The sequence below is a fragment of the Anomalospiza imberbis genome, chromosome 11 (assembly GCF_031753505.1).
Source record: "Anomalospiza imberbis isolate Cuckoo-Finch-1a 21T00152 chromosome 11, ASM3175350v1, whole genome shotgun sequence".
In the NCBI taxonomy this organism is placed as follows: Eukaryota; Metazoa; Chordata; class Aves; order Passeriformes; family Viduidae; genus Anomalospiza; species Anomalospiza imberbis.
In genome coordinates, this window is record NC_089691.1 from 22,589,953 (window position 1) to 22,617,645 (window position 27,693).

The following is a 27,693-nucleotide window of genomic DNA, read 5'->3' on the forward strand; positions in this document are numbered from 1 at the left end:
TGTAGCTCTGTCAACAATGGAATTTTCAAATGTAATAGAAGATCAGATTTAATTTTCCATACCAAAGCAGTTTCCTCTTTTTCTAAATTAAAATATATAGTTATATATCCCTTAGAATAAAGATATTCAGTAGGGCATCTGTGGATTCTTGGAGGACCCAAGTAGCATTTTTCAAGGATCCACACACACTGACCAAACTGTGCTTCCCAGAACTGTGGGGATTCTTCAAGAATCTGACTTTCCTGAGGCATCTGCTTCTCCAGGATTCCACCAACTGCAAACTGCAGACCTAAACCCATCCCAAGGACTTTAGCTCTTGGATATTCTACTCACCTGTCAGAGGACGCTGAACACGTCTCAGACTCTTCCATATCTGCCAGAATGTCCGAATTGGTGCTGAAGGGGAAAATAAAATGGATAGAAATTATTTCAGCAACACCTACAGCAATGCAGGGCTCCGCTCAGCAATGGCAGCAGAGCCCCTGGATGAGACCAACCCCTCCAGTAGCAACAGCAGTGAGAAATAACACCAACCTACAGCACAGGCCAGAAACTTCTGTCTCACTTCATTTGTAGTTGTCCCTGGGGTCTCATTATCATTATTTAACACACAAGACAGTTCTAGGTTTATGTCTGTTAAGTGGTAACTACACCACCTCTGTATTCCCAGGCACCACAAAGTTTCTCTGGAGAGGCTCTACAAGACATCTTGGGGGGTTAAAGTGCACCTTCTTTTTTTAAAGTCTATCTTAAATAAATCAATGTGACATAAAATTTCTGTAAGACAGCAGGATTATTTTCACGCTTTGCCATTTTGTCTCCCCTGTGAAGTGAGAGTCCTCAGCTGTTACTGTGGCGATAACTACAGAACCAACAGGAATTTGGCTGGACTAACAACACCAGGTTAGAGTAACCTCCAACACATGCACATTCAGTCACACAGATAAAAAGGAAAAATATACCAGAAATGGATGGGAAACGTTTTGAAAGTCAACATTGTTTTTACTCTCACAATTAGAAGCCCATCAAAAGCTCATTTTCAGTGCACGAAGTGGATGCCCAGGGAATGAGTTATCATCGTATTTCCAAACCCCACTGATGTTCCAGTTGCATTTTAAAAAAGAACTGGGGAGGACACGGGGCTATTTGTGTGCTTTTAGTCCCCCAAAATAGAAAAAGAACAGGTCTGAGGCCTGAACATGATGTACTTCCCTGCCTTGAAAACTGCAGCATTTATCACCCGCCGCGTTTGTCACCGCAAAACAATAAAACTGAAAAAATCTGGCTAACGTTCAAACCAGTAATGCATGTTCAGAATTCACATGTGGAATCCATGGTCTAGGCCCACCAAACTTTTTTTAAACCAAGTACAAAACGTCCTGGAGCGAGTTCCACCTTTGGCCTACACATGGGAGCCGTGAATGGGCCCTTGACACCACAGCCATTGGTCCCCTGAGAAGCCAATTAACTCCTACGCCCTAATTGCAGTGAGAGACTGAGGAGCTGCAGTAGCTGCACAAAGCAGGGCTCTGAACTTGCAGCGGGAGCTAACAGCCCTTTGTTCCAGCATCTCTTCCAGCATCCCTCTGCTCCACGCCAGCCACTCACTGAAGCAGTTCTCTGCATCCCAGCTCCACCAGACATCGATTCCGGTTACAGAGCCCGAGCAAGGCTGGCTTTGGAGCTGAGGTAATCACACACCTCTCTGGCACGTGCCAGGGGGCAAAAGCGTTTGAAAATTAAAAAATAAAATCCTCAAATATGCCAGAGTTGAAAAACAATTATCAAAAACCACTGTCAACTGAACAAAAGCAACTTTGACCACCAACTGAATTTGTATTTTAAATTAACTTCTTCTTTCCCTGAAGAAAACTCCTCCCTCTTCCAAGCATCAAATGATTAGCCCTCAAACTGAAGATTATGAATTAAATAAGAGAAACAGCCACCTCCTTCTGAAGTTTTTTTCCTATCAATTTTAGCCCACAGAGGCCAAAGAGATCACAGAATTTAGAATTTTTTTGTTGATTTCTCTGATGTTTTCTGCCTTTTCAATGCTTCAGAGGTATCTACCTACATTGCATCCAGGCACAGCTAAACACCCCTTCAGACTTTATTCAGACTCCAAATTCAAGACAAATTCCCACAACAGGTTTTCTGTCCTTTTCTTAACTAAGGGTCACTAATCTCTCACACAATTTTACAGATCATTTCCAGATGAGTCAATTTTTACAGCCAAAATGATTGAAGTTCTCCACCTGAACTGCTCAAGATGCAGCCAGCGTCCTGTTGCAGGGTGATCCTGCATTTATTCATGCCTCCACGTTGGGAAAAATGCAGCTCCAGTGACTCAGGCAGTTCTACCACTCCATATTCCCGCAGGATTGGTTCCCCTGATCCCTTACAAGAGTCAACCGAAAGTCAACTCTTCCTTTCTTGACCATCAGTTGGATTTGACTTCCACCACCCCCCGCTTTTTCATTTAAGATAAACACACCAACCTAAAATAGAGAGAAAAAAGCTGATGTAAGTGTGAATGACATGTCTTGCTCTACAGCTGAGAGGAGCAAACAGCCCTTTGAATTGGTTTATTTTAAGGCAGATAAAGTTCCTCCTCGGCCTCGCGTGAGCAGCCAGCATCCTCCCATCCATCCACCCGCCGTGTGTTGCAGACTAGGCTCTGGGCATGTTTTCCCTCAATGCTGGCACAAGAAATGAGCTCCAGTCCATCTCGTTTTACCAATGTCATTTGGAGGTGAGTGCCCAGGCCCCAGGAGAGAGGGAAAGCAGCTTTGTCCCTCTCGCAATCCTGCCTGCACTTAGTCCCCCTGCAAGGAACGGGATGAGCTCGCTGCTGGAGCAGCCAGGCACTGTGCCATGTCCAAGATGAGCAGTGCAACACATCTCCCACAGCTTTCCAGAGCCTCCTCGTCAGACCACGTGCCCATGGCTTCATGCTCCTGTCTCTGGAGAGGTCTGCCAGCCTTGCCTTTGCCCAGGCACCCAGGGAGGGCTCTCGTCTGTACTGAGCCCTGCACAGGTTCCACCATCTTGCTGCTTTCCTTGGCTCTTTCCAGGCTTCCTTAGTTTTCCACGGCCGCCTCTGCAGCCCAAGAAGATACCTTTGAGGCTGTGCCTTGGGAAAAGGGAAAGATCTGCTGCACCAACATGAACTGCTTCCCTCAGAAGTCTGGCAGAGGTGGGATGTGGGGGCTGAAGCACCAGGAGCACTCCCCACCACAACTCCTGCTTTCAGGGCGCAGAGATGTCCACAGCCCAGGGCTCCTGACCAGGGACTGATGTCCTCCTGGACACAGCCTGTATGTAAGAGCTTCCACCACACGCATCCCAGGCCACCAGCTGTCCCTATGTGACAACCTCCCCAGGACTCTTGCCACCAAGCCTCACTGCTCCTACCATTTGCTACAGCTCGAAGTTTTGGGAAGAAAAGTATGAATCAACAGCATAGCAGAAAAGTATCATCATCCTTTCACAACGAACCCATCTTTGAGGCCAAAACTCACAGATCAAACACTGAAAGAAATAATCTCTCAGCCAAAGCAGTGCAAGATTTATTAAGTAAAAAAGTCCTGAAGATCTATAAAAGGCAATTATTGCACTGATCAACACATTTTCATACACTTCTCTCATCTGACAGCGATGGCCAGGGCGCAGGACAACGCTGCCTCCAAGTTCAGGCTGAGGCAGCTGCCCAGGAAGAGCTCACACAGCATTTCCAAGGACTCCATCCTGCCAGCTCTGCCAAACCCACGTCACCCATTTCAGAGGCTTGCTGCCATCCAGTGCACTCCTATTTCTACCTCTTCTGCTGACGAACTAAAGCCCATATCATGTAAAGCAAATAAATCCAAGGATAAGTGACCTGCTAAACCCAGAGCTTGGATCCTCATCGATGGCTCCTAAACTCACTGCCAAAAAGCCCCATATATTGCAAATGAGGCCCCTTCCTTGGGCACGAACCCCTCCTGGCAGACACTGCAGTCACTCTGGGCATTCCAACAGCACAGGGATTTATACAGGCTGTGGACACAGCACTTTCCCACCCGGATTTCAAAATTCTGACTGTGTTTCAGCATCTCAGACACAGCCAATGTTGGGTTTTGTCTGCTGTTCAAGTCTCACTCCAGTCATTGGGAACCGACACTTGTGTTGAACACAGTTTTAAGAAAAAATAATTTGCTTAAAGAACTGCGTATTGTCCCCATTATATGAAATACTTATAATGGAATATTTCCTTTACATAGCTCATTAACTGGCTTATCGTTGTTTCTCCTAATTTATTTTCTAATTTTCCTATTGTTTAAGTAGTTGCGTAAGTCTGGCTTCAGTCCCAGAAAGTCAAAGAATACCACAGGACTATTCATATGGAGCACTGCAGTCCTGTGGAAGCCTTGTGCAACTGTGACTTCAGAGCTTTGAAAAATTACCCTTTCAAAGCCAGGGCTGTGTTTTGGTGCTTATCTGTAACACACAGTTTGCTCTCTTGGTGGGATCATCAATCTCTCTAGAGCACAAGCATGTTTGGGACACTGCTACAACCTCCACGCCTGGCCTGGATCTTTTCTCCAGCAGGAGTAAAATTCTCATTTGTTCAGTTTTAGCATGGAGCTTTGAATAATATCAGCTCATCAGTGATTAGTGTACAATGGATGAATTTCTAATCTTGACCAACTATTCCCTTAGCAAGTATTGACATGAGACTGAAAAGGGACAAACCTTATGAAGGAGAAAACAAAAGAATCGCTGATTACTTTGCAGCATCTTTTTACAGAACAAACATTTCAACTCTGACTTGTGGATTGTTCTGTTACATTCCATATGCACTCAACATCTTCATTTTGTTTTAATTCATCAATACACTAGCCCTCCATTTAGAAGTGCCCTCCTCACAGGAACACAGCATGCAGATTTGGAATTCCAAATATATTTCCAGTTTTGACATTTCAATGTGAACAACATTCACTCTTGGCAAAGGATACCCTCTCGTTATCAGAAAAGCACAAGCCTCAGAAACTCATTACTTGATACAATACCACAATACTACTAAAACCATCAACATCTAAATCATTCTTGTTTGATTTCTGCTGCGTTTATTGCACCACAATTAACAGAATCCCAGCCCGGTGGTAGGACACAGTGATAAAATGTCTTTCTTTCACGCAGTTGGAATGACTGCAGCGGCTGTTCCAGCCCCTGGCCATGCTGCCACGACCCAGGGCCCTGAGGGAGCAGCAGGCTGGGAGGAAGAGCTGCACACTCCAAAGCTGGTCCGTGGGCACAGCAGGACCCCACAGGCCTAACCAGGACCTGGGCACTGCCAGCAGCCCTCCTGCCCCTTCAGAGCACTACCAGGGGCACAGACAGTCCAGACAAAGAGCACATTTGACTCGCTTCAGTACGTGTTCCTCTACCCCAGCATTTGGACAGGGGGAGATTCCCTGCAGCCTCTCTTTATTTCCCAGAAAACCCAGGACAACACTCTGAAGTGCTCCTTAGCAAGGTCCAGGCTGGCATGAGGAACACTGTGGTCAGCCAGGAGGGACCTCCCATCCCCAGCAGGCAGCACCTGTCACTTCAGCTGAGCCTTCACTGCATTACTGCTGCTGCTCTCATCTCTTTCTGCTGGAGTTGGATGCAAAGGAGGAGAAGCTGCAGCTGTGATGCCCCAAGGCTCCCTGGGCCTCTCCAGCTGCCCCTGCCCTGGGCAGAGTCAGACCAGAGGGTCACCCAACCTCTGCAGGTCGGTGTGTCCCACTGGGAGCTGGGGAACCTGCTCCAAGAGCACACCTGGAAACAAGACGCTCCAGCATGGGGTATGGCAATGTGTGATTCTGGGTGAACCCAGAGCACTGGGACTGACCCAGAAATGAGCAGGAGAACACTTCCCTGGTCACAGAAAAGGAAAAACTGCCATCATCACTTACATAATGAGAAAAAACTAGTCCAGTGCTCACCTTAAAGGCTTGTTACACACTGAACAGCAAATAAACTGACTGCTGCCTTCATCAATTTTAAAGTACCAGTTCAGGCAGAAAGTCACAGATAGCACAGAGGGGAAAGGCCACAGGAGGGAAGGGTTTTATTGGTCTACAAGGCAGGTCTGAAGTCAAACAGAAGTGTGGAGATATTCTGAAAGGACCAACGACCCTTCCTGCCTCCCCAAGTGCTTGCCAGCCAGCAGATTGATGTTTACTGACAAATATTTACTGTATGCTCTCACTCATGCAAGTAAATGGAAACAGGCAGCAAAGTTTGATCCTGTAAAACAAAGACATTTACTGTTTGATGCTCTCTCATCCCCCGAGCTGATCTCCCCGTTCCAAAGTCTCCCTAGGCTTTCACAGTTCAACATTTCCCTTGGTGGAAGGGAACCTTCATGATGACTTCTAAAAGCTCTTTAACCCTCATGATGACTTCTAAAAGCTCTTTGTGAACCAAAATGACTTTAGAAAAATTGGTTTCTGTTAAAGTATTTCAATTAGATTGCTCTGTTAATAACCAACAATAAAGCCAATCACTACCTTACTATTAGTATTTGCAGAACAAGGAGGAAGAGGCAAGTACTAGGGTCTAAGGGGTGGGAAATCAAGGAATGTCACTCCTAGCTCAGCTGGTGACCTTCAGCTACTTCCTCTGATTATCTCCCACTTCTAAAAACACAGGAAACCCTTTTATTCCTGGTAATGCAGACCTGCATTCTCCTTTCAATTCTGTTATCAACAAGATAGCAAGATTAGCTCGCTTGCTTTCAGACACATAGCAAAACCCAATTATTCTGTATTTGTTTTCAATTACTTTTTCACCTTTCCTCCAGAAACTGGGCCACAGGTCTGTGGCAAACCGACATCTACAACACAGGTCCTTACAGCTATACTACTTAAAAGACTGTATCACTTTTGGGACCTCTCTAAATAAAACTTCCAGCAGATGGGAAGGTGAAGCAGTGGAAGGGACTCACCAAACATACTCCTCGCTCCCCAGACATTCCACTCCCTGTTTCTGTATCAAAAGGAACATTTACACCAGCAATCCCTTATGAAGGCATTACAGTTCACATTAAGTGAATGTACACACGTATTTTAGCTCCGTTCCTGAAGCTACTGAAGCCCCAGGACCACGTGCAGAGGGAATGTGTGAGCACAGCTCAGCACCCTCCTGTGGAGCTGGGTGCCTGCTCTGCTCCCTGGCAGTGCCACAGCTCTTCCACAGTGGCTCTCACCAGCACACACCAGGCAGCAGGGACTGCCTCTCTGACCTGCATGTTGAGCCAGATGACAGGAAGAACTCAGGGGAGGCTGATCTCTGCCATTCCTTCAAGCCATGAGAGTCGCTTCTTTGGCCATCAGGAATTTCTGATTGGAGTGCTTGGGCTTTTCCAGGGACAACAGCTGTGTGATCCTCTTCCGCAGGTTCTACCAAGAGGAAAGACAGAGATTAGAAAGAATGACAATGCAAAATACTATTGTTTTGGATTCTGCAGCCTAGAGATAAGATTTTTAAGAAAAAATTAAGTTATAAACATTTAAATACCAATGTCTCATTCCCACATACTTATTTTCCAAAACTTTGACAGTTTCAAAGGTTGAATATCTTTTCATGTATATTTAAAAAAAGAAACCAACCAACAACTCCCTGAGAACCAGAAATGTTTCACTGTTGAGTTTCAAACACAAGGAGAGAAATAAAGGGTGAGAATGTGTTACACATTTCATAGGATGGAACTTTATTTCAGAAACCAGCAAGCACTTAATGAGTGCTGTTGGCTGCTTGTGCTGCCAACTCCCTTCAGCCTGAGATTTAAGTTTTACAGGCCAAATTAACAGGCTTATTTTCAGTTGTGATTTACTTCCTTATGCAGCTAAGACAAAGTCAGTGCACTAACATTTCCATTTCAACAGGAAAAATAATTTCTAGGCAACACAACAGACAAAAAATGAAAACCATTCTGCTGCTGTTTGTGTCAAGTGTTCTGGTCAATGGAAAGATGAGCAGCTCTCTGAAAAGACACCTTCTGCCCCTCCAAAGAGAGAACAGATACAGGTTAAAAATTCTGGTATGAAAAGACAGACTGCCCTCATGCCATACCCACAAATATTTGCAAGTGAGTTATTTAACTAAAACCTTGCTCAGGACACTAAGCCTGCTCAGACCCATCTCGCTGGTGGCAGTCACAGACATGTCCTGGCTCCTCCCAGGGCACAAGCCATGCTCCTGCTCAAACCACCCCCACTGTTCTGCCCCTCCAGCAATGGCCAGCACAGAAATGGCCAAGCAGAACTTTAATTAGAGTGTGGAGGGGCTTCACAATCTTTGGATTTGGCTCAGCTTGCCCTTTCTCTCCTGCTAACAGGCATAATTAAATATCAGGGGCATATTTTTGTCTGCTGAAAACAGCTAGCAGATCCCAGTGAGTCGGTTGTCCAACTAATGAAACACAACTCTCTGAAATTAGCAGAGTAAAAATAGCAAAGGCCTGTGCAATAATGCAGCCCAGCATTAACGTTAATATTTATTGAATCAAATTATTTAGCACCAGTATATATCAAATCCTTATCGTGCCTTCCCCTTAGACAAAGCACAGCCCCATGTTTGAAAGTTATAAAGACTGGGAAACATATTTTAAACTTAAAGATGAAAAGCAAGATGACGTAAATCAGGAATAGATGATTAAAATGTCACCACAAATAGAGTGAGGCTAAATTACATCAACTAATAGTACAGGAGAGGCAACGGGAGAGACGGAGGAGGAAATTAAAATAAACGAACAAACCAACAAAACCCCAACCAATCCAAAGATCTGTTCTAATTCTGTTCAATTCCACCACTTCCTTGAGAACACACAGCGAGTGGGTAAGGAATGTAGACAAAGCCTTGGCTCTACCAGCTTACCATCAGGCCATTACTGCCTTCTTCCTTTCCCGTGCTGTAATTCCCAGTTTAATACAAAGGCAATTGCTGTTAACAAGGAACCAAGAGGAAACAGGCTTTAGGCATCTGTTCCCTCCCCTGTAAATCACCTTTTTGCTTTTTCCGTTGTTTATAAACAGGCATCTGAGTGCAGATGTTTTGCATAAAACCCAAAACTGAAATTCCAAGGATTACTGGAAGCTCAGAGAACAAAGTGTAATGGAAATTGTGCAGGTTTGCCAGAACCAAATGAGGTGCTGCCACATTCTGAACATGATGCAGAATGATCCAAGTTATCTTCTACCTGATCACTCTTTTGATAAAACTCCATGGTTTTACATCAGCTCTTCTCAGGGCCTGCAGGGCAGCACACACGAGACAAACCCCAAAATCCACAGCAGCCCATCCCTCCCTTCCAGAGCTGGAAATCAAGGCTGTGACCCCACTATCCAATAACACATTGCCTCTTCTTCTGCTATAGAAGAAGAACAGCTTAAAATCTTTTATCCTTGAGAGTCCTAAACTTTTACCCTTGACACAGAATGGATTATGCACTGCGCCAAGGTCTGCAGGAAACAATAAGGATAAAATTCATACTATTATACTGTTCTCTTCATTTCTTTTTATTCTGCAGAGCTCTGCTGGAAGAGCCAGCACAGATGAAGTCAGCTCAAGAGCACAGGGTTTGTGATAGCTGGGGCAAACGACACTGCCATGTTTTCCTGAGCGTACCGACAACAGCACATCTCATTTTGGCCAGGGGGACTCTCCAGAACCCAGTCTCTCAAACAGATTAGAAATCCACAAGTCCTATTAGGCTGAGGAATGCTCTTCTAAACCCCCCTTCAAAGACAGATGTTCCCTGCCAAAGCAGCCAGGAAGCACAGGAACCCAGAGGAGACCAAAGGATGCTGCAGGCAGCGCTCTCAGGGCACAGCCAGGTGATGTTTGGGGCTGTGGGGAGGATGGAGAACCAGCAGGCTGCTCCTTCCTCCCAGCCAGGCAGGAGCTGCAGCCAGGCATTCCCACCTCCCACTGTGCTCCAGTATACAAACACAAACCACAGCAAGTTAGAGAGGGGCAACATCCTGCATGAACAGCCCAAAACAAGCCCAAGGATTTTATTGCCTCAGTCTCAGGACAAAAAATTCCTGAATGCAATCCCCACAAATACTTCTGCAGCTCCCAATTACCAACCCCCCTCTCACAGTAAGGATGCAGGAAGGCTGAAAGACAGCAAGCAGCACCCACCCTCACCTTCATTTCAGAGTGGTTATGTGGCCACCCTCAGCACCTCCAGCAAACCGGACCCAGAACCTGACAGCCCTTTTCAACCCACTGGAATGTGCTCCAGATAAAGCACATCCACACACAACACACAGAAACCAAATATCTTTATTATGGGTCATGCCTGTGTTCCACACTAAAATCAATACTAGTAAATCACTTTAGGGTCTGTTTGATCTTTATGCTGGTTGGGCTTTTTTCCCCTTAAAGGTTCTAGAAGAACAACAACAGATGAATAACCATTTCTTTGGGAATCCAGCACTTCTTAGTGTGGTCCAAGAGGGGACAACACGAAATGTGACTGACCTGTGACTGCTGGCAGCTCTTTGACAGCAACGTCCTTTTTGTTTTGTGCACTTTCTGCTTTCCTCTCACCTATTTTCTTCCACCGTTTATTTACTTGATCCACCAAGAACTTGAATTCACTTCTGTGTTTGTTTCCTGAAAGGTACAGGGCATCAGAGACCACCCCCACAGGACTAAAGTATGGCATAAACACTGAAAGGATGTGAACAGAAATGGACACCAAAAACTGAATTAAAAGCATTTTTGTTACAGCAGGTGAAAACCAACCCAGCACTGTGATATGTCCCACATTCTATTAACAATCCTAATCTGTGTCTGTGCTTTCACAGAGCTGCCCACAGTCCAGAGCAACAGCCAGATGACCACTTTGTGCTCTGTGTCATGCCATTACACTGCTGGGATTCAGATCCTTTAAGTAAGTTAATAATGCAAAAACTCTCTGCACTCTCAATCATGTTTTAAGCACTCCTCTGGTGCTCAGCCAAAGCAATGGAATTGTTTAAGCTTGATACTGCAAATGCTTTACTCAGAGGCTGGGAAAACACCCAGTGTCCTCAGCAGGACGCTGTGGGTCACCTACCCTGGCCAGGCAGGGAGGGAACCCACTGACAGGAGGGGCAGCCAGGTGTGGGCTCTGCTCCAGGAACAGGGACAGGAGGAGAGGGAACAGCCTCAGGCTGGGCTGGGGAGGCTCAGCGTGGACACCAGCAGGAGGTTCTTCTCAGAAAGGACTGTCAAGCACTGTGTCACCTCCCTGAGGAGCACATCCCAACCACTGACCACCTTTCCAGTGGGGAAATGCTTTGATGTATTCTGTGATAAAACACCAAGTTCTGCCCCGCAGAAGGAAACAGATTTGAGACAGACTCCCTTTCCCTGAGTAGCTGAAAACACCACATAAGGCCAAAAATTCAGTTAATAAAAAGCAAGTTCTGTCCCAGATGTCGTGTCTGAGTTGCTGCACTCTCATTACGAAATTCCTCTGGCGCTTCAGTTTTTCCAGCATCACTATCTTTTGTTGTGCTGGCTCATGGCAGAACTACAAAGCTTTTTGAAAAGAAATGTCCTGGCACACAAGCACTGTTCAGCTACACTGTAAATCACTGTGGTGCTGAAACGACACCCCAAGCACATCCCACCAACTGCAGCAACGTAAACCAGCCCCAGACAGAACGACAAATATTTAAATCACAAGACAAAGCAGCAGACCTCCAAAGAACATGGCAAATAAAAAGATTTATAAGCAGAAAAGGCAACCAAGTATTTTTTTTTCACTGATGTATTTCCTTTCCTGTAGATTTTTTAACTCTTTAAATAGAGACATGAAAAAAGCAGAGTGGGCTGAGGGTGTCCCCGAGTCCTGTGGGGCAGAAGGAAATGACAGTGGCTGTAACTGCCAGGCAGAGCTCCCAGCCAGCTCCCATCCTCAGGTTCATCAAGCCAAAGTATTAATTGCTATTTCATAAACAGCAAAAAAAAATGCCAACAGTGCAACATGCAAATTGCCAAGAGCCTGGGAAAGTGTAAAGAAGCAGAAAAAAGGCTTTTCTCCTAAACAGCTTTTCCTGCCTTTCCCCAAGGCTGTTCACAGCCCCAGTGTGTTTTTTCATATGGAAAAGCAGAACAAAAATACATTTGAGTGTTTTTATTCAGAATTTACATCAGAGCTCATTCATTAATTCTGCTGGGAATTAGGGTCTGGGGTGTAAATGCTGTAAAATAAAAGGGAAAAAAATCCTTCATTGTGTAACGAAGCTTTTTAAAGTCCATCTGTTTTACAGTGAAATAATGGCATTTGATAAGAGTTCTTTAATCTCAAACTGTTCTTGAATTCTAACATACAGTTCTTTTTTCATGCTTATGATTTCTTCCTCACTTTATGAGAAATAATTACCTGACACAAGTTACCCTTTGCTCTTTGGTCAGTATTTTTTATTAATTTTAAAACTTAAAAAATTTAAGACAGAAAATATTTTTCTGTCTTCCCCTTTTTCCTATTTCTTTTAACTTTCCAATTTTCAGCTAATCTACTTGAGACTATCAGGCTCTCCAAGTGATTAGTTTTGTAGCCATGCCCTTTTAGCAATCAAAACTCAATCAGATACCTGTCTTTGAAAAATTAAGACAGTATTTAATGTATTTTTGTTCTAAATGCGTACAACAGGCCAAGAAAACAGAACCAGGAGCAGGAAGGCCAGTGCCCCGGGGGGCTCAGGAAGGCCTTTCAGAGCAGGTCTGCTGCAGAGGCTTCCCAGTGACCACACAACTGCACATCCCACACCCTGCTCTGCTCTTTTCATGGCCAGCAAACATGGCAGGACACTAAGGAAGAACAAAGTGCATAAACAGAGAAGCCTTTGGATGCAATCAGTGTGTGTATTTCAGCTCAAAGGAAAAGAAGGTAGATTTAAAAGCAAAATGAGGTGGAATTTGCATGTTACTTACGATATTCAGCGTGGACCTCATCTATTTCTTCCTCCGTCTGGTCCTTTGTGAAGGTCAAGCTCTACAGAAACCACACAAATGTTTTTAACATAAATAAAAAGATGATAAAGCTGCAGACTTTGAAATTACAGACTTAAAACTGGAAGAAGCAACTGTTTGTTTTCCCCTCCCAGCTTCCAGTACCTCATCACATTAATCCACATTTCCAGAACATATCCCCAGTGTCCTGCCCTGCTTCCACCGAGTCACCAGGACCAAGCCAGCCCATGTAACACCCAGCACATGTGGGCCATAAAATGTTTCCTACCACTGTGCAAAAACAGGCTTCAAAGTCACCAAAGTATCAGATGTCATGGGAAAAGAACAGGCATTATTGCTGATACGGAAGCATGGAATCTGCTACCTAAATCCTAGAGAATTCTAGGAAGCAAAATATTCCCCACACTGCCATCGAAGGTCAAAATCCTCCAGTATGGCCAAGGAGAACTTTAGTCAAGAATTTTTACTGCAGTCAAAAATTGCTCCTACCTAAAGGGTTTGGGCATAAAGCTCAGCAGTGCACCCAGGACTGCCCATGACAAATGTGTGGTGTGAGAAAATCAGGCTCATTACAGGATGCTAAATGTGAATTCTAATATGCAAGCTGGGAAGTCCCACAAGAAAGCAATAGGCAGACACTCCCAGTGCCCACTCTGCAGTTTCGGCTAGCCACCCCTCTGTGAGAACCAAGATCAGTCACTTACATTTTCACCAGGTTTATTACACTCTAGCTGAATCCGAATCTTCTCGTTCTTTTCCAGCTCTTTAACAATCTCTGCAACTGTTTGGAAATACAAGAAAGGGATCACTGAATAAAGAGCTGGGTAATAAAAAGTTTTAACAGCACAGACTGAAACTACCCTGAATTTCAAACACAAACAGCATTAGCCCTCCGAGAGGGAAAGCTCAGACTCCAATTCCAGACAAACGTGCTTTCCAAATCCTACCAAACCTCCCTCCCGCACACAACAGTGCTTGTGGCACACAGGCCATCATTTAGAGCAACCTTCCATTCCACATTGGATGTTTCAATGGAAGACACAATAATTGCATCTACTGATTATCTTATTTTGTCCCCCAAACCACCTTCCAGGGCAACAGAACCATGTGCAGGCTCACGGGGAAAGCCCACAGCCCACAGAGGAATTACAACCAACTTCACCGATTGTCAGACACATCCAAAGCCTACAGACAACATAACTGTAACATTTAACTAGGGCCACACTATGAAGAACCCTGCACAGTTTACTTTGACATTTACTTTTACAAATGTCTTTCTGCATTTCATCATCTCCACAGCACTGCCAAGCAGCTGTGGGCAGTTATTAAAACAAATACTTCACCATACAGTGAAGCAGGCAGAACAAAAGCTCATTAAGCTGTGGAAGAATAAAACCTGTTCCAAACTGGTTTAAGCCCACTCCAGGAATTTGGCACCTGTGCTTCCTCAGAAGCTCAGCCATTGGTGTTCCACAGAGACCTCAGGCTCCCTGCTACCACCCAAAATGCACGTCTGCATCTTAAGTGTGGGTTTAATAATTCACCCTTTGTGCTGAGCACAGGAAGAGTTTGGCATTACTGGGGAGAGCAGCTGGAGTGCACTCCACACACCCCAGAACTCCTCCTTCCCTCTGGATGGGCGAGGCAGGGGCTGGCTGCCACTCCATCCATCACCAGCACTGAGAGAAGGCTCACGCCGAGCACCCCCAGCAGCCTAAAGCAGCATTTTGCACTGACCTTGACCTACCAAGATAAATCCTTCCAGCTCCAGTTCTCCCAGCAGTCAAAGAGTGCTATGCCTACCCCGAGAGCCAACAGAAGGGGAAATGCAGACTGATGGTTTGGGATTGCAGCAACCTCCCTGCAGCCTCTCACTGACCTGATTTGGGGTTTAGGGAATCACACTGAGCATTGTACATGTGCACAAACTCCTGGTGTCTCTTAATGAGCTGCTGGCGGGTCCCAGAGGCAGACAGACCGTGCTCCTTGAGCTTTTTCCTCAGATCTCGATCCGACAGCAGGTTATAAACAACTTTGGACATCAGCTTCCTTTTGTGATCAGAACTGCCAAAGGAAAACAAGAGAGACCTTATTCAATTAATACTCCTATGAAAATCAAACTATTTACAATTACTTCAGGGTACTTCACCCACTCAGGATAACATACACATGAAAGAAACTTGGGTTTTCCACCCCAGTGCTGGCCATGGCTTACCTGAATCAGCTGAAGAAATATCAAAACTATTAGAACATCAAGCCAAACCTCAAATGAGGAGATTTTTCAGCTTTCTGGGAAAATGTCTTTGAGAAAAACAGTCATGTACCTGAAGGCAGCAGTTCCCAGCTAACAGAAGGGTAGTTTGGTGATACAGAGAGAGACATTAAAGATAAGTAACAGTGCTGTCAGAGGAATAACATCTAAAGCCAAAATTTACTGCTTTCCACTGCTTTCTGTCAGGACTCAACATTCCTGGCACAGCTGGGGAAAACATCTTAATTACAGGAAACTGCCAGAGAAAATTCAAGCCCTAGTACAACTTTTGTCACCTAAAATTAGCAGATCATTTCCTCCTATCAAATTAGCTCAGGCTTCCCTACACCTCCTGGTGAGATGCTCTCAAACCAGGAAAAACAGAGGGGCCAAAACCCATCTGCAGCCTCACTCATCTTCTGCGACTGCAGCAATTCATGGAGGAACAGCATTTAATTAGACATTTTTCTTTCTGCAGCAAAGTAAAGCTCAGCTGCATCACTCTGGACTAGAGAGCAGTAACAGCTTTCCACTGTGAAAATGAGAGATCTATTTGAAAACTATTCAGCACTTTTGACTTATCATATTGAAATCTCAAGGTTAAAAAAAAAACTCTTACACAAAAACTGTCAGTAGTTCATTTACTCTCATCCAGCCGTGTAGCATGGCCGGTAAACAGAAGATGCATTACCACAATACACTCTTCAGGGAAGCTTTCTTCAGATTATTTTGGGAAATATAAAAAATTTCGCTGAATAATTAAAGTAAATATTTTGAAAGTCCTACAGAAGCTTGGTGTGTATTCCAGCTCAGCAGCAGCATGACCTAAAGTGTGCTGACAGCTTTCCAGCAGCCAGCCACAGGAAAACACCTCACAACGTGTTTAAATCCTAATGTTGGTTGGGTTTCCCCATGCTTGAGAAACACGGTGTTCCCTGGAAACACATTCACATGTTGGAATTACCGCTGTGGAGCTCTGGGGGGCTAAATGAGCAGTTCTGCTGAAACTGCTCAGCTGTTAACACAGCCTGGTTTGAGAATAAACAGAGCTCACACTCCTCAGAGCTGCACTGGGGACGTGCTGCTACCAGCACCGCACAGCACTGGCACAAAGCAGGCACTGCCAAGGGCCAGCACTGCCCCAGAGCTGCCAGCCCCCAAGGGCAGTGGCTGCTGTGACCCCTGCTGAAGGCCTAAGCAGCCTAGAGATTAAATAAGCAGAACTTCAAACCCTGTAAGGGACATGGGTGTGACACCAAGGACAGATCTGCCTCATTTTTCCAGTTATTAAGAACAGAGAAAGCATTAAACCACTCCAAATGGAAATTAAACATAACATCAGATTTCAATATTCATTTACCATTTTTCCATCTTGAAAGTCCTTTAGCTTACAGATTGCACTCTAAGCATGACTGGGCAAAACAAGAGCTTTAACATAAAATTACTTTCTAATTCAAGGTTCAGGGGAATTGGAAAAACAAGCATTGAAGTACAAATCCTCCCAGTTCTTCAGTCTGATCAGTCAGAAATAACAACAGCCTAAATTTCTGCTGTAAGTAAAACAAACTGAAACTCCACTTCTGATGTGAATGTGGTGACCGTGACCAATGCTGGGGCAGGGGCACAGAGCCAAAGGAATGCATTAATCTTATGGAAATTGAGATCTTCAGGAAACCTCAAGAGCCCCACAGAGAGGACAGAAAGGTGCAATTTTTATTCTTTAACTTGACAGCTATTGAAGAAAATGTCTCTTGGCACACCTGAACCGAAGGAAGCAATTCCTTCACCAAATGAAAAATGGGAATCAGTGTTATCTGAAGGGAATTTTAATGCCAGGGAGCAGAAAGGTGACAGGAACAACACACAGAATAAGTTCTCCCTGTGCTGAATTTTTTAAAGCATTGGCCACTGTTTTCTTGCCACTAAAAGCCAAAGAGTAATTGAGCTGGCAACCCACACCCTTTCTCAAGGGGGGACAATCCCCACAGTGATTTCAGAGCGCTCTGCACAGCAGGGAAGCCAGAAACAAACACAAACCACTGCTATTACACCCGAGCACACGCAGCTGTCAGTTCAGCAGTGCTCAAACCACCACATGCACTTGGAAGCTCTCAGAGCTGTCCTTACCTTCGGAGGCTGTCCTTCTTCTCCCCTCTGGTCAAGCAGCTATCCAGATGTTTGTTTATATACTGCTCTAGAATAGCAACCTCACAAACAGGACATTCCACTGAAAGCAAGGGAGAAGGAATTTACTAGTGGGGACAGTATCAAATCACACTAGTCCTGAGCTGTCTGTTCCTGTGCTGGAAGTTACACGTGAGTTCTCAGAACAGGAACAAATAACACTAAACCCTCTCACTGCAGGCGCTTCTGTAGTAGTCTGTCTTGACCATATACTTTGCATTTGTGGAAATAATTTCCATGTGACGCGTGCTCAAAGATTCAAAAAGATCATAGAATGGGATAGTTTTAATTGCTCAAAAATAAACAAGCAGTAAAATTTCACACGATTTTTAACTTAACAACACAAGCAGGTCTGATGTAAAACCACGGCAGGTTTTCCGTGCTCCTTTCCAGGATTCATCCAGCTAATGAATAAATATGAACTTCAGAGTTCCAGATGAATAAATCATTAAACAAAACAACAGCTAAATTTGAACTAATAAGAACCAGGGGTGTGCTCCTACATGGTGTTTTGTTTTAATTTAGGCTTTTAGCTAGGTCAATAGGATGGCTGCCAGCACATCAGAACTAAGAGGATTCTGCCATTTTATTGTGGTTGATTGGTATAAACGAGCATTTTCATACTTCAAAGTAAATTCACCTTAACTCTCTAGAATTAAAAGAATAATGCAGATTACTCTTCTGGAGAGTGTAGCAACAGAAATATTAACAGAACTGCTGCCATGCTCATTTTGAGTTCAGGCTCACCCCTCAAATAACAAACACGTTATAAAATAACCTGCTCAAGGATACAAGAGCAGAATAAATGCCAGTGTCTGTCTAGTCATTAGGGGGAAGGAGAAGAGAAATTACTTCATTTTTACTAAGACTGTTGCACAACTATTGTTTTTCAGTGTTGTTACTCAAAGCAAAGGAATCCATAAGCACTGAATTCCATTTAATTCCTTGGCAGCAGCTCAAGCTTTCTGGTGAAGAACACGCTTGGAGCAGAGCTGTCCCACATGAGCAGCGATGTGAAGGGAGCACGGGCCAGTTAAAGGGGAAGGAGCTGAACCACAGGGAGAAATGGGATGGATGAGTGCCACGTTCTGAGGGTCCTCTAACACATACAGCCAGGCACACGTGGGGGAGAGAGCAGGACATAACCAGAAATCAAACACCTCACCTTTCTTGTCTCCTTTGAGCACAGATGTAGAAGGCTTTTCATGACTTTCAGTGCACCCAGGAATCTCCTGTGATCTCACTTTGTTGTCTTGACCACCAGCCTCTGCAGAAGTGCTGTGTTCATGGTGCTCCTCAGTTTTGAAACTCTTCTGACCAGTCCATGCCAGGCCACCTGCCTTCGTGGAGGTGCAGCCTTTGTCCTTTCCTAAGGAGCTGTCAATCCCTGGCACCTCTTTGGACGCGGGCTGGGAAACGGGACTCGAGTGGCTCTCGGCAGCCGGACACTGGCTGTGGGCCGGTGGGGACGGAACAGGGGGAGCTTCCAACACCAACTGCAACAGCTGCTGCCTAGAAGCACCCAGGAGAAAACACACAGCTAGCACACTGGACCGTGTGAAGAACTTGAAAATTTGTTTGCCAACACACGCTCTTTTTTGGCTGTGAAAATGCTAGGACTGAGGGCAAAAGAGGAGGGAGCAGTCCCACACTGGCTTCTCCCACAATGTGGTTTTTTGGGCTCATGAGCAGCTGGGTGATGACATCTCATGGTCCCAAACCCCAGGGACAGAAGAGCCAGGGCACAATGGACGCTCCTGGCACAGCCCTGGGCTCTCTGACAGAACATTGTCACCTGCCACCCCCTCCCTCAGCACCAGAGTGCATTACTCAAATTTCTCACTAACCACAGGAACTCTGACAGGTGTGATTGGACAGATTCGAACAAGAATGGCTAGACTGGAAGCTCATCCATCATTCAGCAAGCCCAGAGAAAGCACACAGTGATGGAGGGGCCCAGGCTCTGCCATCACCAGCCTGGCCAGCTCACCTGGGAGCTGATCCTGTGGCAAGCATCAGTTCTACATCACGTTCAAAAATCTCTGCATATTGTGTATGGTCTCAGCATTATCTGTGATACTCTCAAGAACTTAATGGACTGCTATGAGCTCTGAGCTGACAGAATTTGACCTTCCTGGCACAAAGCAGTAACTGCAGCACAGCTGACAATGCTCAGTTTATGAGCAGAGCAGCGTCCTTCCCTTTGAAGGCTGAGAGATGAATCAAGCAGGTGTCGGCGAGCCCAGATCCACCAGAACAGCCACTACCCAAACCCTCCTGCGACACCCATCCTCCTCAGTCGCTGAGAAGGGTCAGGGCAGGGAGTTAAAAACCACCTGTTTAACTAAAGATGGATGGTTTCTTAACATGCTCCCTCCAGCACCCTCCCTCTGCTTCAACAGCAGCATAAACATCTTCCCACTTTTTTCCTTCAGATCTGTAACACCCACAAAAACCAAGTGTCCTTCATCAGGCTCCTGGTTCCCATTTTACAGTCTGTTTACTTCTCTCTTGCTGAAGCAGCAATGAAGTAGAGTTGCTGGGAATCTAGGGCTTCCACATAAATAAATTCCAATAAAGAGACAGAGCTGTGAATCTTCCCAGGAAGAACTCACTCAGAACAGTCCCAACTGCACTAAAAGCAATATATCTCCTTGCAATTCCTCCTGCAGTCCTGCTCAATCACTGTACCAGCAATGACAGCACCTGCTCTCTCGAGCACCCAGAGTCGATGTGTTTATTCCTCTGACTCACTACCTGTCGAGTAACCCTGACTAGGAAACAGAGATAAACGTGACAGTAAAACCATTGTTCTTACCTATGTATGAAGAAAACCAGAGATTCTTTTCAGCAAGGACTACTACTTTTCTATTTAGGCAAGTATAACTCTTATTTCTGTTGCTAAGTTTTCAAACAAGGTGATGCAGAAACTGACAAATTTTCCCAAAATAATCTCTTTAGTAGAGGGCAATGAAATCAATTCTTTGCACTTCACACAAAACTTTACCTGTTATTTTTAAAGACACTGGCCTCACAGCAACTGATAAGAAAACTCTTCATTAAGGTCAGCTCGTGCAAATGCTGCTCCTCATCTTTCTCTCCTGGCCAGAGCCATGAATTCTGCCCCAGAGCACAGACAGGTGAGGGAACAGCGAAGTGTTCACGGCAATGCCCTCCAGGCTCTGCCCCGCTGGGGTCAGGGTGTGCCCTTCAGCAGGGCACTGCAGAGCCACAGCCACTGGAGCCTGGTCAGAACTGCTCCTCTCCCTCCACACAGAAACATCCATGGCCATAAGGAAGCACAGGACAGCTCCACTCCCACCCAGCCCACCCTCTGTACAGAGAGGGAGCTGCATTCCCACACATCCCCCACAGCTCATCCTGCAAACACCTAATGCTGACAGAGCACAAATGGCATCAGCTCGGTCTGGATGGAATGATTCCCATTCCCTGCACATGCTGACCTTGGAGCACAGCTTTCACTCTGCTAAGTGCCACCAACATTACCATTTTCTTCCCCTCCAGGCCTAACTTAAGAAATGGGTTTGCACTTTGTGAAATGCTGAGAAGATTTAAGGCCTAATTTTCATAAACATCAAACTACCCAAGGCTCAAAGTCAAGTGAGAACAGACTTGATCTTTCAAACATGCTGAGCCCTTCAACCCCTGCACTGTGGATTTGTTTTTGGGGACAGCCAAGGGGAAACAAAGCAGATGGAGAAGGAGGGGGGAGACAGAACGTTGTCCTGTACAACATCAGCAGGACAGACGAGCAGTGCTGCTCTGATTGAGTGATTCTCATCCCACGTAACGCTCTCTGGACAAGCAGTGTCCCCTCAGCTCAGGGCACGTGCAGCCCCAGGGCAGAGACCCAGGTGCCAAGCCCTGGACACCACACTGACCCTGCCTGCCTTCCCCAGGGCTCTGTCCCGTTAGAGCAGGCAGCCTTTCCCACCCCTACCCTCACTGCTTCCCTCCACCCAGGCCAGACTGGGCTCCACTGACCCAGCTTCCTGTGAGAAATTGACTGAACTCCAAATCAAAAAAGGAAAGGTTATTGAACTACTCTCACTGGTGAGATTTATATTGATCCATTAAAGCAGTCCAAAAAAAAATTAACATTTAAATTCAATACCATAATGGATCCAAGTCAGCACTACTTGTTCCCCACAAAATCAGGCATTAACAAAAAATAGTAATCCATTTATCTCTAGGAAGCATCAGAATTCAAGCTGAAACAGGGGAACTAAATTACTCAAATCAATTAAATCTAGTAGTGGTCATATGGAAGATTAGATCTATCTGCATTCTATGATCTTCATCAGAGAAAAACTCTCTCAGGAAACAAAGCCATCAACTGAACTATGGTTCTTGTCACTTATGAAGCCAAGAGTCTCATTGACTTCCAGCTCCAAGTTAATTTCAGAGAAAAAGATGAAAGTGCATTTGTCTCCTACAGAGACATGAATACCCATAGAATTCCCAGTAAATCACTGAGTAGCTTCTCATCAGAAGAAACCAGATAATACCAGGAGCTTCATGTATCTACTGCTGTGATACATGTTGAGGTATTTTACCAAGTCATATTTATTCTGTTGTTCCTGTCTTTTAAAGGGATGTGAAGCTCAAAAATTAATTACAAACAAACAGAAAAGTAGCTAAGAAATCGAGATGAAAGCACAGCACTCCATTACTTTCCTTACCCAAGAAAACTCACATTTTTAGTCTTTCAATGCCTCTATTTTTCCTAGCCAGTGACTTCACCAAAAGAACGCTCTTGCAAGGTGACCATAACCACTGGACAAAATCCTTCTATTCGGAATCTCCTCTGCACACACAGGAAGGATCTTGAAGAAAATCTTTACTACCATTATTTCCCACAGAATGCTGACATATCTACTGACTTCCTACACATTGGCAGAGACCGTAACTTCCAGAGCAGCTAACCAGAAGCAGAACCAAAATAAGCTTGTAAAAGCTCCACACCACATGAGTGCACCGTAACCTTCAGCCAGAACACTGCAGGATTTTTCCAAAGTGCAAACATTCATCTTTGACACCACAATAGTTTTGCTCGGTTCTCACACCGCTTCCCTCCAGGGCTCTGAGCCTGGGGGCACACACAGTCACACCTTGCCAGCTGCCAAACCAGAGAGAGTAGCCATAAAATTACAGAAATACCTTGCAGAATTAAAGCTCTTCACTAGATCATCTAAGATCCGGTTGTTTTTCAGGTCAGATTCTGAGACTGCCTATAAAAGAAAGAAAGAAAAAGCAAAAAAAAACCCCAAAACAAATGTAAACAAACAAACACTCAAATGCAGTGGAAACAGCAAGTGCCCAGAAAATGTTCAAGTGATCAATAACTTGCTTCTTGGCTCGATGCCTCAACTACCCCCAGTAAAGTGCTACAGAAATTAAGATGCTAAAGGGTAAACACTTCTTCCCAAAAAATATCTCATATTAAAATAACTGCCTGAGAACTTAAGTCTAGGATATTAAGGTAACAGGTAAAAACAAAGCATAAAGCTAAAGCAACAAAGCCCAGTATGCCCAGGCTCCAACAATGGTTTACTGCAGCACAGGTTTAATAATTTTGGAAACCAAACCAAACCATCTTCTGAAGGTGGTAAGAACCTTAAGCAACAAAGCGTGAAAACTGATGAAGGGAAATGCCAATTTTCTGATTATGGAATGAAAATATGAATTATGAGTTGCATTTGTGCATTCAGTTCATTCTTTTTAAACAATTTCTGATTTTTACCTCACTGCAACTTTCTCTGCTCTTCTTTTAAACAAAGCTTTGATTATTTTTAATGTTATTTTTATTTTGAGATGAAATGCGGCCACTCACACAGAAAACGAAGCGCTTATGTTTCAGCACTGCTGGTTTAAATGATGGACTGTTTTAACAAATTAGTGCTAAATGTTTTGTGACAGATTGTACACACAGCCCTGACCAAAGGCCTGATGCTCCATCTCCTTCTGCCTGCACTGACAGAGGAGTGCCTCTGGAACAGCACAATTCCAGATGCAAGAGCACCACACTTTGCCCATGCAATCAGAATTGATTATTTGGTGAAGTCCAAAGGCAAAAGCTCCTAAGATTTGCCAAAAGATGAAAAATAAACTGAGGGGGGAAAACCAAACCAAAACCACACTTACCACACAGCATGTTGGACACTGTGTTTTGTAGGACAAAGACTTGCGGATACAAAGGGAGCAATCTGGAAAAAGGAATACATCGTTTTGAACATTATTCCAAATGCAGTTCCCCATCCTTGCTTGGGTATTTCCTTGTTGTACGATACATGCAAGCTATTCCACAATACACAAATATTGAAAACACACCATTTTCACATGGAATTGAGATTATCATTGTTGCAAAAGAACCGGTATTTTATGCAAACATGTTTCAAATATCAGCTCCTCCACCTAAAGCTGATGTTTGTTTCCTTTCGTTCTCCAGTGCAAGAAAGCCTTCATCAGCCCGCCACTGCAGCAGTGGTTGCACTGCTCACTCCCTCACCGTGCTGGGCTTTTGACATGACTAATGCTGATCACTTTCATCTTCCTGCACAGCCCCAGACAAACTCGCGATCCCCTCTTTTCCCCAGGCTCTTCTGCCCCTTCCCAAAACAATACCAATTGTTGAGAGAAGAGGCCAAAAAGGAGGGGAGACAGCACTGAAACGCTGAGAGACAGCTTAATGTCACCTCACCATCTCAGGATGCCTCAACAGGCTGGCGGTGAAACACGCCATACTGCCACAGTAAATTTCTCTGTTTGTTACACTCCGTCAATTTATCCGAGAGCTTTCACGGCCACTTAAGGATTTAAAAAGTCTCATCATTCTCCAGGAAAGCATTCCCTCACTGGATCATCATGGGTCAGTCTCAGCACTAGCTCCTGAAAGAGATCTGTATTTCATAGGCCCTCTGGGAATGCATCAGAAAAGCAACAGAAGCATTAATTAATCCCAGAACGGTTCGGGTTGAGAGGGACTTTAAATTCATCCCACCCCCTGCCATGGCCAGGGACATCTTCCACTAGACCAGGTTGCTCCAAGCCCAATCCAACCTGGTCTAATGCACCTGTTAACACTTAAAACCACAAATCCATCTAAATGCCCCAAATTACCAGATACCTAGTAAGAAGTGATATAGGGTGAGAAAGCCATAAAGAAACAAACTTTAACTGTACGACAAGGAATGAAGTGGCAGACCCAGGCTGCCAGCATCTGACAGCCCGGCACCTTCCCATGGGCCAGGCCCACGTGTGCAATGGCTGTGCCTCCGGACACGTTGCATCCAAGTGCAAGGATTGCTGCTTGGAGCCGCTGCGCCCAGGCAGGCTGCACCACCAGCAAGTGCAGAGAATTTCCAGTTTTGTGGCTCCCCACACTGGCTTCAATGGCGACAGCTTTGCCAAGCTAAACGACACTTCACTGCCAAACTAAACGCCCCGTTCACGGAAGGAAGTGCTACAGTTTCTGAACCAAACAATCACAAGCATTTATTTTAACGTGAGAAAAGGCAAGGTACTTCCCTCCTAATCTGGCTTCAGCAAAGCGCCTGGGGCCAGGTTCCAGCAGGTATCTCCCAGGGCAGACAGAGCAGCATGGAAAATTTGAGCTCTTAATGCTCTGCACGTAGAGCTTTGCATTTGTACCACCCTCAAGATGTTAAGAAAGATATTTAAAAGAAGGATGCCAGATGCCACACGTTTGTACTACAGCAGGAATTACACCAAGGAAGGTTCTGGCTGCTTCCACCTTGCAAAGCTCCTCACAGCTTCCACAGCAAAGAGAATCACAGAACCCTAGAACAGTTTAGGTGGGAAGGGACCCTAAAGCCCAGCCAGTTCCACCCCCTGCCATGGGCAGGACATTTTCCACTGCCCCAGGGTGCTCCAAACCCCATCCAGTCTGGCCTTGGACGCTTCCCAGGATGGGGCAGCCCCAGCTGCTCCGGGCACCCTGTGCAGGGCATCACCAGCCTCCCGGGGAAGCTTCTTCTGCGTCTGTAATCTAAGCGTGTCCTCGCTCCGCGGGACGCCATTCCAGGCCCTTGGGATCTCTGCAGAACCTTGTGTTTCGGTGTGCCAGGCTGAACAATCCCAGCCTCTCCTCACTGGAGACACAGAGCCCGCGGGCTCGCCGCCCTCCCGCCCGGCACTCACAGCTGTGCGAGCACTGCGGGATGATCACGGCGATGCTGAAGTAGTCGAAGCAAATCCCGCAGCGCAGCAAGTCATCCACGGCCTGCAACGAGAGCGGGGTGAGCCCGGGCGCGGCCGCATGGCCGGGCTGTCCCGGCGGCGGGGCGGCCGCCGCAGGCCCGGGCTGCGCGGGGCGAGCGGCACCGCCCCGGGACCCCGGGACCCCGGGACCCCGGGACCCCGGCCCCGCACGCACCTTCAGCGGGGCCAGGCTGGGCGGCCACCGCGGCTCGAGCAGCGGCATGGCCAGGGCCCCGTCCGTGCCGCCCCGCGGCCCCGCTCCGAGCGGCGGCGGGCCCGGATCCGCGCGCGCCCCGCGAGCTTCCGGCCGCGCTTCCGGCAGCGCCGGGGAGCCCCGGGATGGGGAGCACCGGGAACGGCAGCTGCGGGGATGGGGAGCACCGGGAACGGCAGCTACGGGGATGGGGAGCACCGGGATGGGGAGCACCGGGAACGGCAACGGGATGGGGAGCACCGGGAACGGCAACGGGGATGGGGAGCACCGGGAACGGCAACGGGGATGGGGAGCACCGGGAACGGCAGCTGCGGGGATGGGGAGCACCGGGAACGGCAACGGGGATGGGGAGCACCGGGAACGGCAGCTGCGGGGATGGGGAGCACCGGGAACGGCAACGGGGATGGGGAGCACCGGGAACGGCAACGGGGATGGGGAGCACCGGGAACGGCAGCTGCGGGGATGGGGAGCACCGGGAACGGCAGCTGCGGGGATGGGGAACTGCGGGAACGGCAGCTGCGGGGATGGGGAACTGCGGGAACGGCAGCTACGGGGATGGGGAACAGGAACCGGAACTACGGGGAACGGCAACTGCGGGAATGGGGAACGGGAACCGCCGGGAACGGGGATGGAACTGGTGGGAACGGGAAACGGGAACTGTTGGGAATGGGAGCGGGAACCGGGGATAGAAATGCCGGGAACGGCAATGAAACGGGATGGCTGGAACCCGCAAAGCCGGCAGGCAGTGAGCGAGCAGAGCTGAGCTCTCCCGAGTGCTCCCGGTGAGGCTCGGTGATGTCCCGGTGAGGCTCGGTGATGTCCCGGTGAGGCTCAGTGAGTGCTCCCGGTGAGGCTCAGTGATGTCCCGGTGAGGCTCAGTGAGTGCTCCCGGTGAGGCTCAGTGATGTCCCGGTGAGGCTCAGTGATGTCCCGGTGCATATTTAACCATTTTTTTATAATACTCTACAGAACAGCACTACCTCCGTCTGCTTACTTCATTTCACAGGTGTGTTTTAAGCCCTTCACTTTTTGCAGCTGCTGGTGACTCAAACGTGCTCTTACCTGAAAACTGTGTGCACCTGTGCCTGATTTCGTCCATGAGGTTTTTTTTGGTAGCAGTACAATTCCTATGCTCTTGCTCCTGATCTGAGCGAGTCTGATTTTTGAATCAAGCCCAGCTCCCTCAGCTGGCACTCAGTAACACTCATATATATCTGTATAAAAGGAACTCCGTGACCCCCATGATGGAGTCAGAATAAACCATCACAATGGTCTCTGCGGGCCTTGGGCACTGTGAACCTCTGAATTTATATTTGAATGGATCCCATTACTGCCTGCCCCTTGCCAAATGTGCTAGAATTTACAGAATAGTGTCATTGCCACTTAAATGCCTGTTCTTTTACCTTAAAGAATCAATTTCTGCTTCCTCTGTGAGCTGTGACCTAATTAATGTATCAAACTCCTGCAATTTTCTGTTCCCTTCGTTCCCTCATGCACATGGCAGGTCTCGGTTCACACATTCTGACAGGAGTTTATTGGATGGGAATGAACTCACCCAGGAATGGGCACAGAGGCTTCATGGGTTCATTTCTGCAGCAACGTGTCTATTTTTTGTTTAAGTGGACTGATGAAGAGCAAATGGCAGTGAATTTACAGCCAAACACCATCTATACAGACCGCTGCTGAATAAAACACAATTTAAACTGTTTCCACGGTAGAAGCACCATTTAAAAGAGCCCTGGAAAATCCGTGCTTTCAGCTGAATCCTGCACGCTGCAGAAGCTGGAGAGCATCCACCTGC

General features: G+C 46.3%; 1 protein-coding gene across 3 annotated transcripts in view; it reads right to left on the reverse strand.

The window, feature by feature from the left end:
- Positions 1 to 25,935, reverse strand: part of RAD18 (RAD18 E3 ubiquitin protein ligase) — a 28,038-nt gene extending 2,103 nt beyond the window's left edge. For 2 of the 3 annotated variants that reach the window (XM_068202414.1, XM_068202411.1), the window contains exons 1-12: positions 25,854 to 25,935; positions 25,619 to 25,700; positions 23,603 to 23,664; positions 22,619 to 22,689; positions 18,603 to 18,949; positions 17,381 to 17,480; positions 14,882 to 15,066; positions 13,707 to 13,783; positions 12,964 to 13,024; positions 10,519 to 10,653; positions 7,274 to 7,430; positions 334 to 396 (exon numbers count right to left, since the gene is read on the reverse strand). In XM_068202414.1, coding sequence (XP_068058515.1) covers positions 334 to 396; positions 7,274 to 7,430; positions 10,519 to 10,653; positions 12,964 to 13,024; positions 13,707 to 13,783; positions 14,882 to 15,066; positions 17,381 to 17,480; positions 18,603 to 18,949; positions 22,619 to 22,689; positions 23,603 to 23,664; positions 25,619 to 25,700; positions 25,854 to 25,901 — 1,388 coding nt within the window. In that variant the 5' untranslated portion in view covers positions 25,902 to 25,935. Of the gene's footprint in view, positions 1 to 333; positions 397 to 7,273; positions 7,431 to 10,518; positions 10,654 to 12,963; positions 13,025 to 13,706; positions 13,784 to 14,881; positions 15,067 to 17,380; positions 17,481 to 18,602; positions 18,950 to 22,618; positions 22,690 to 23,598; positions 23,665 to 25,618; positions 25,701 to 25,853 lie in introns of all 3 variants that reach the window. The other variant, XM_068202412.1, reaches the window with a different exon arrangement.
- Positions 25,936 to 27,693: the final 1,758 nt, after the last annotated feature.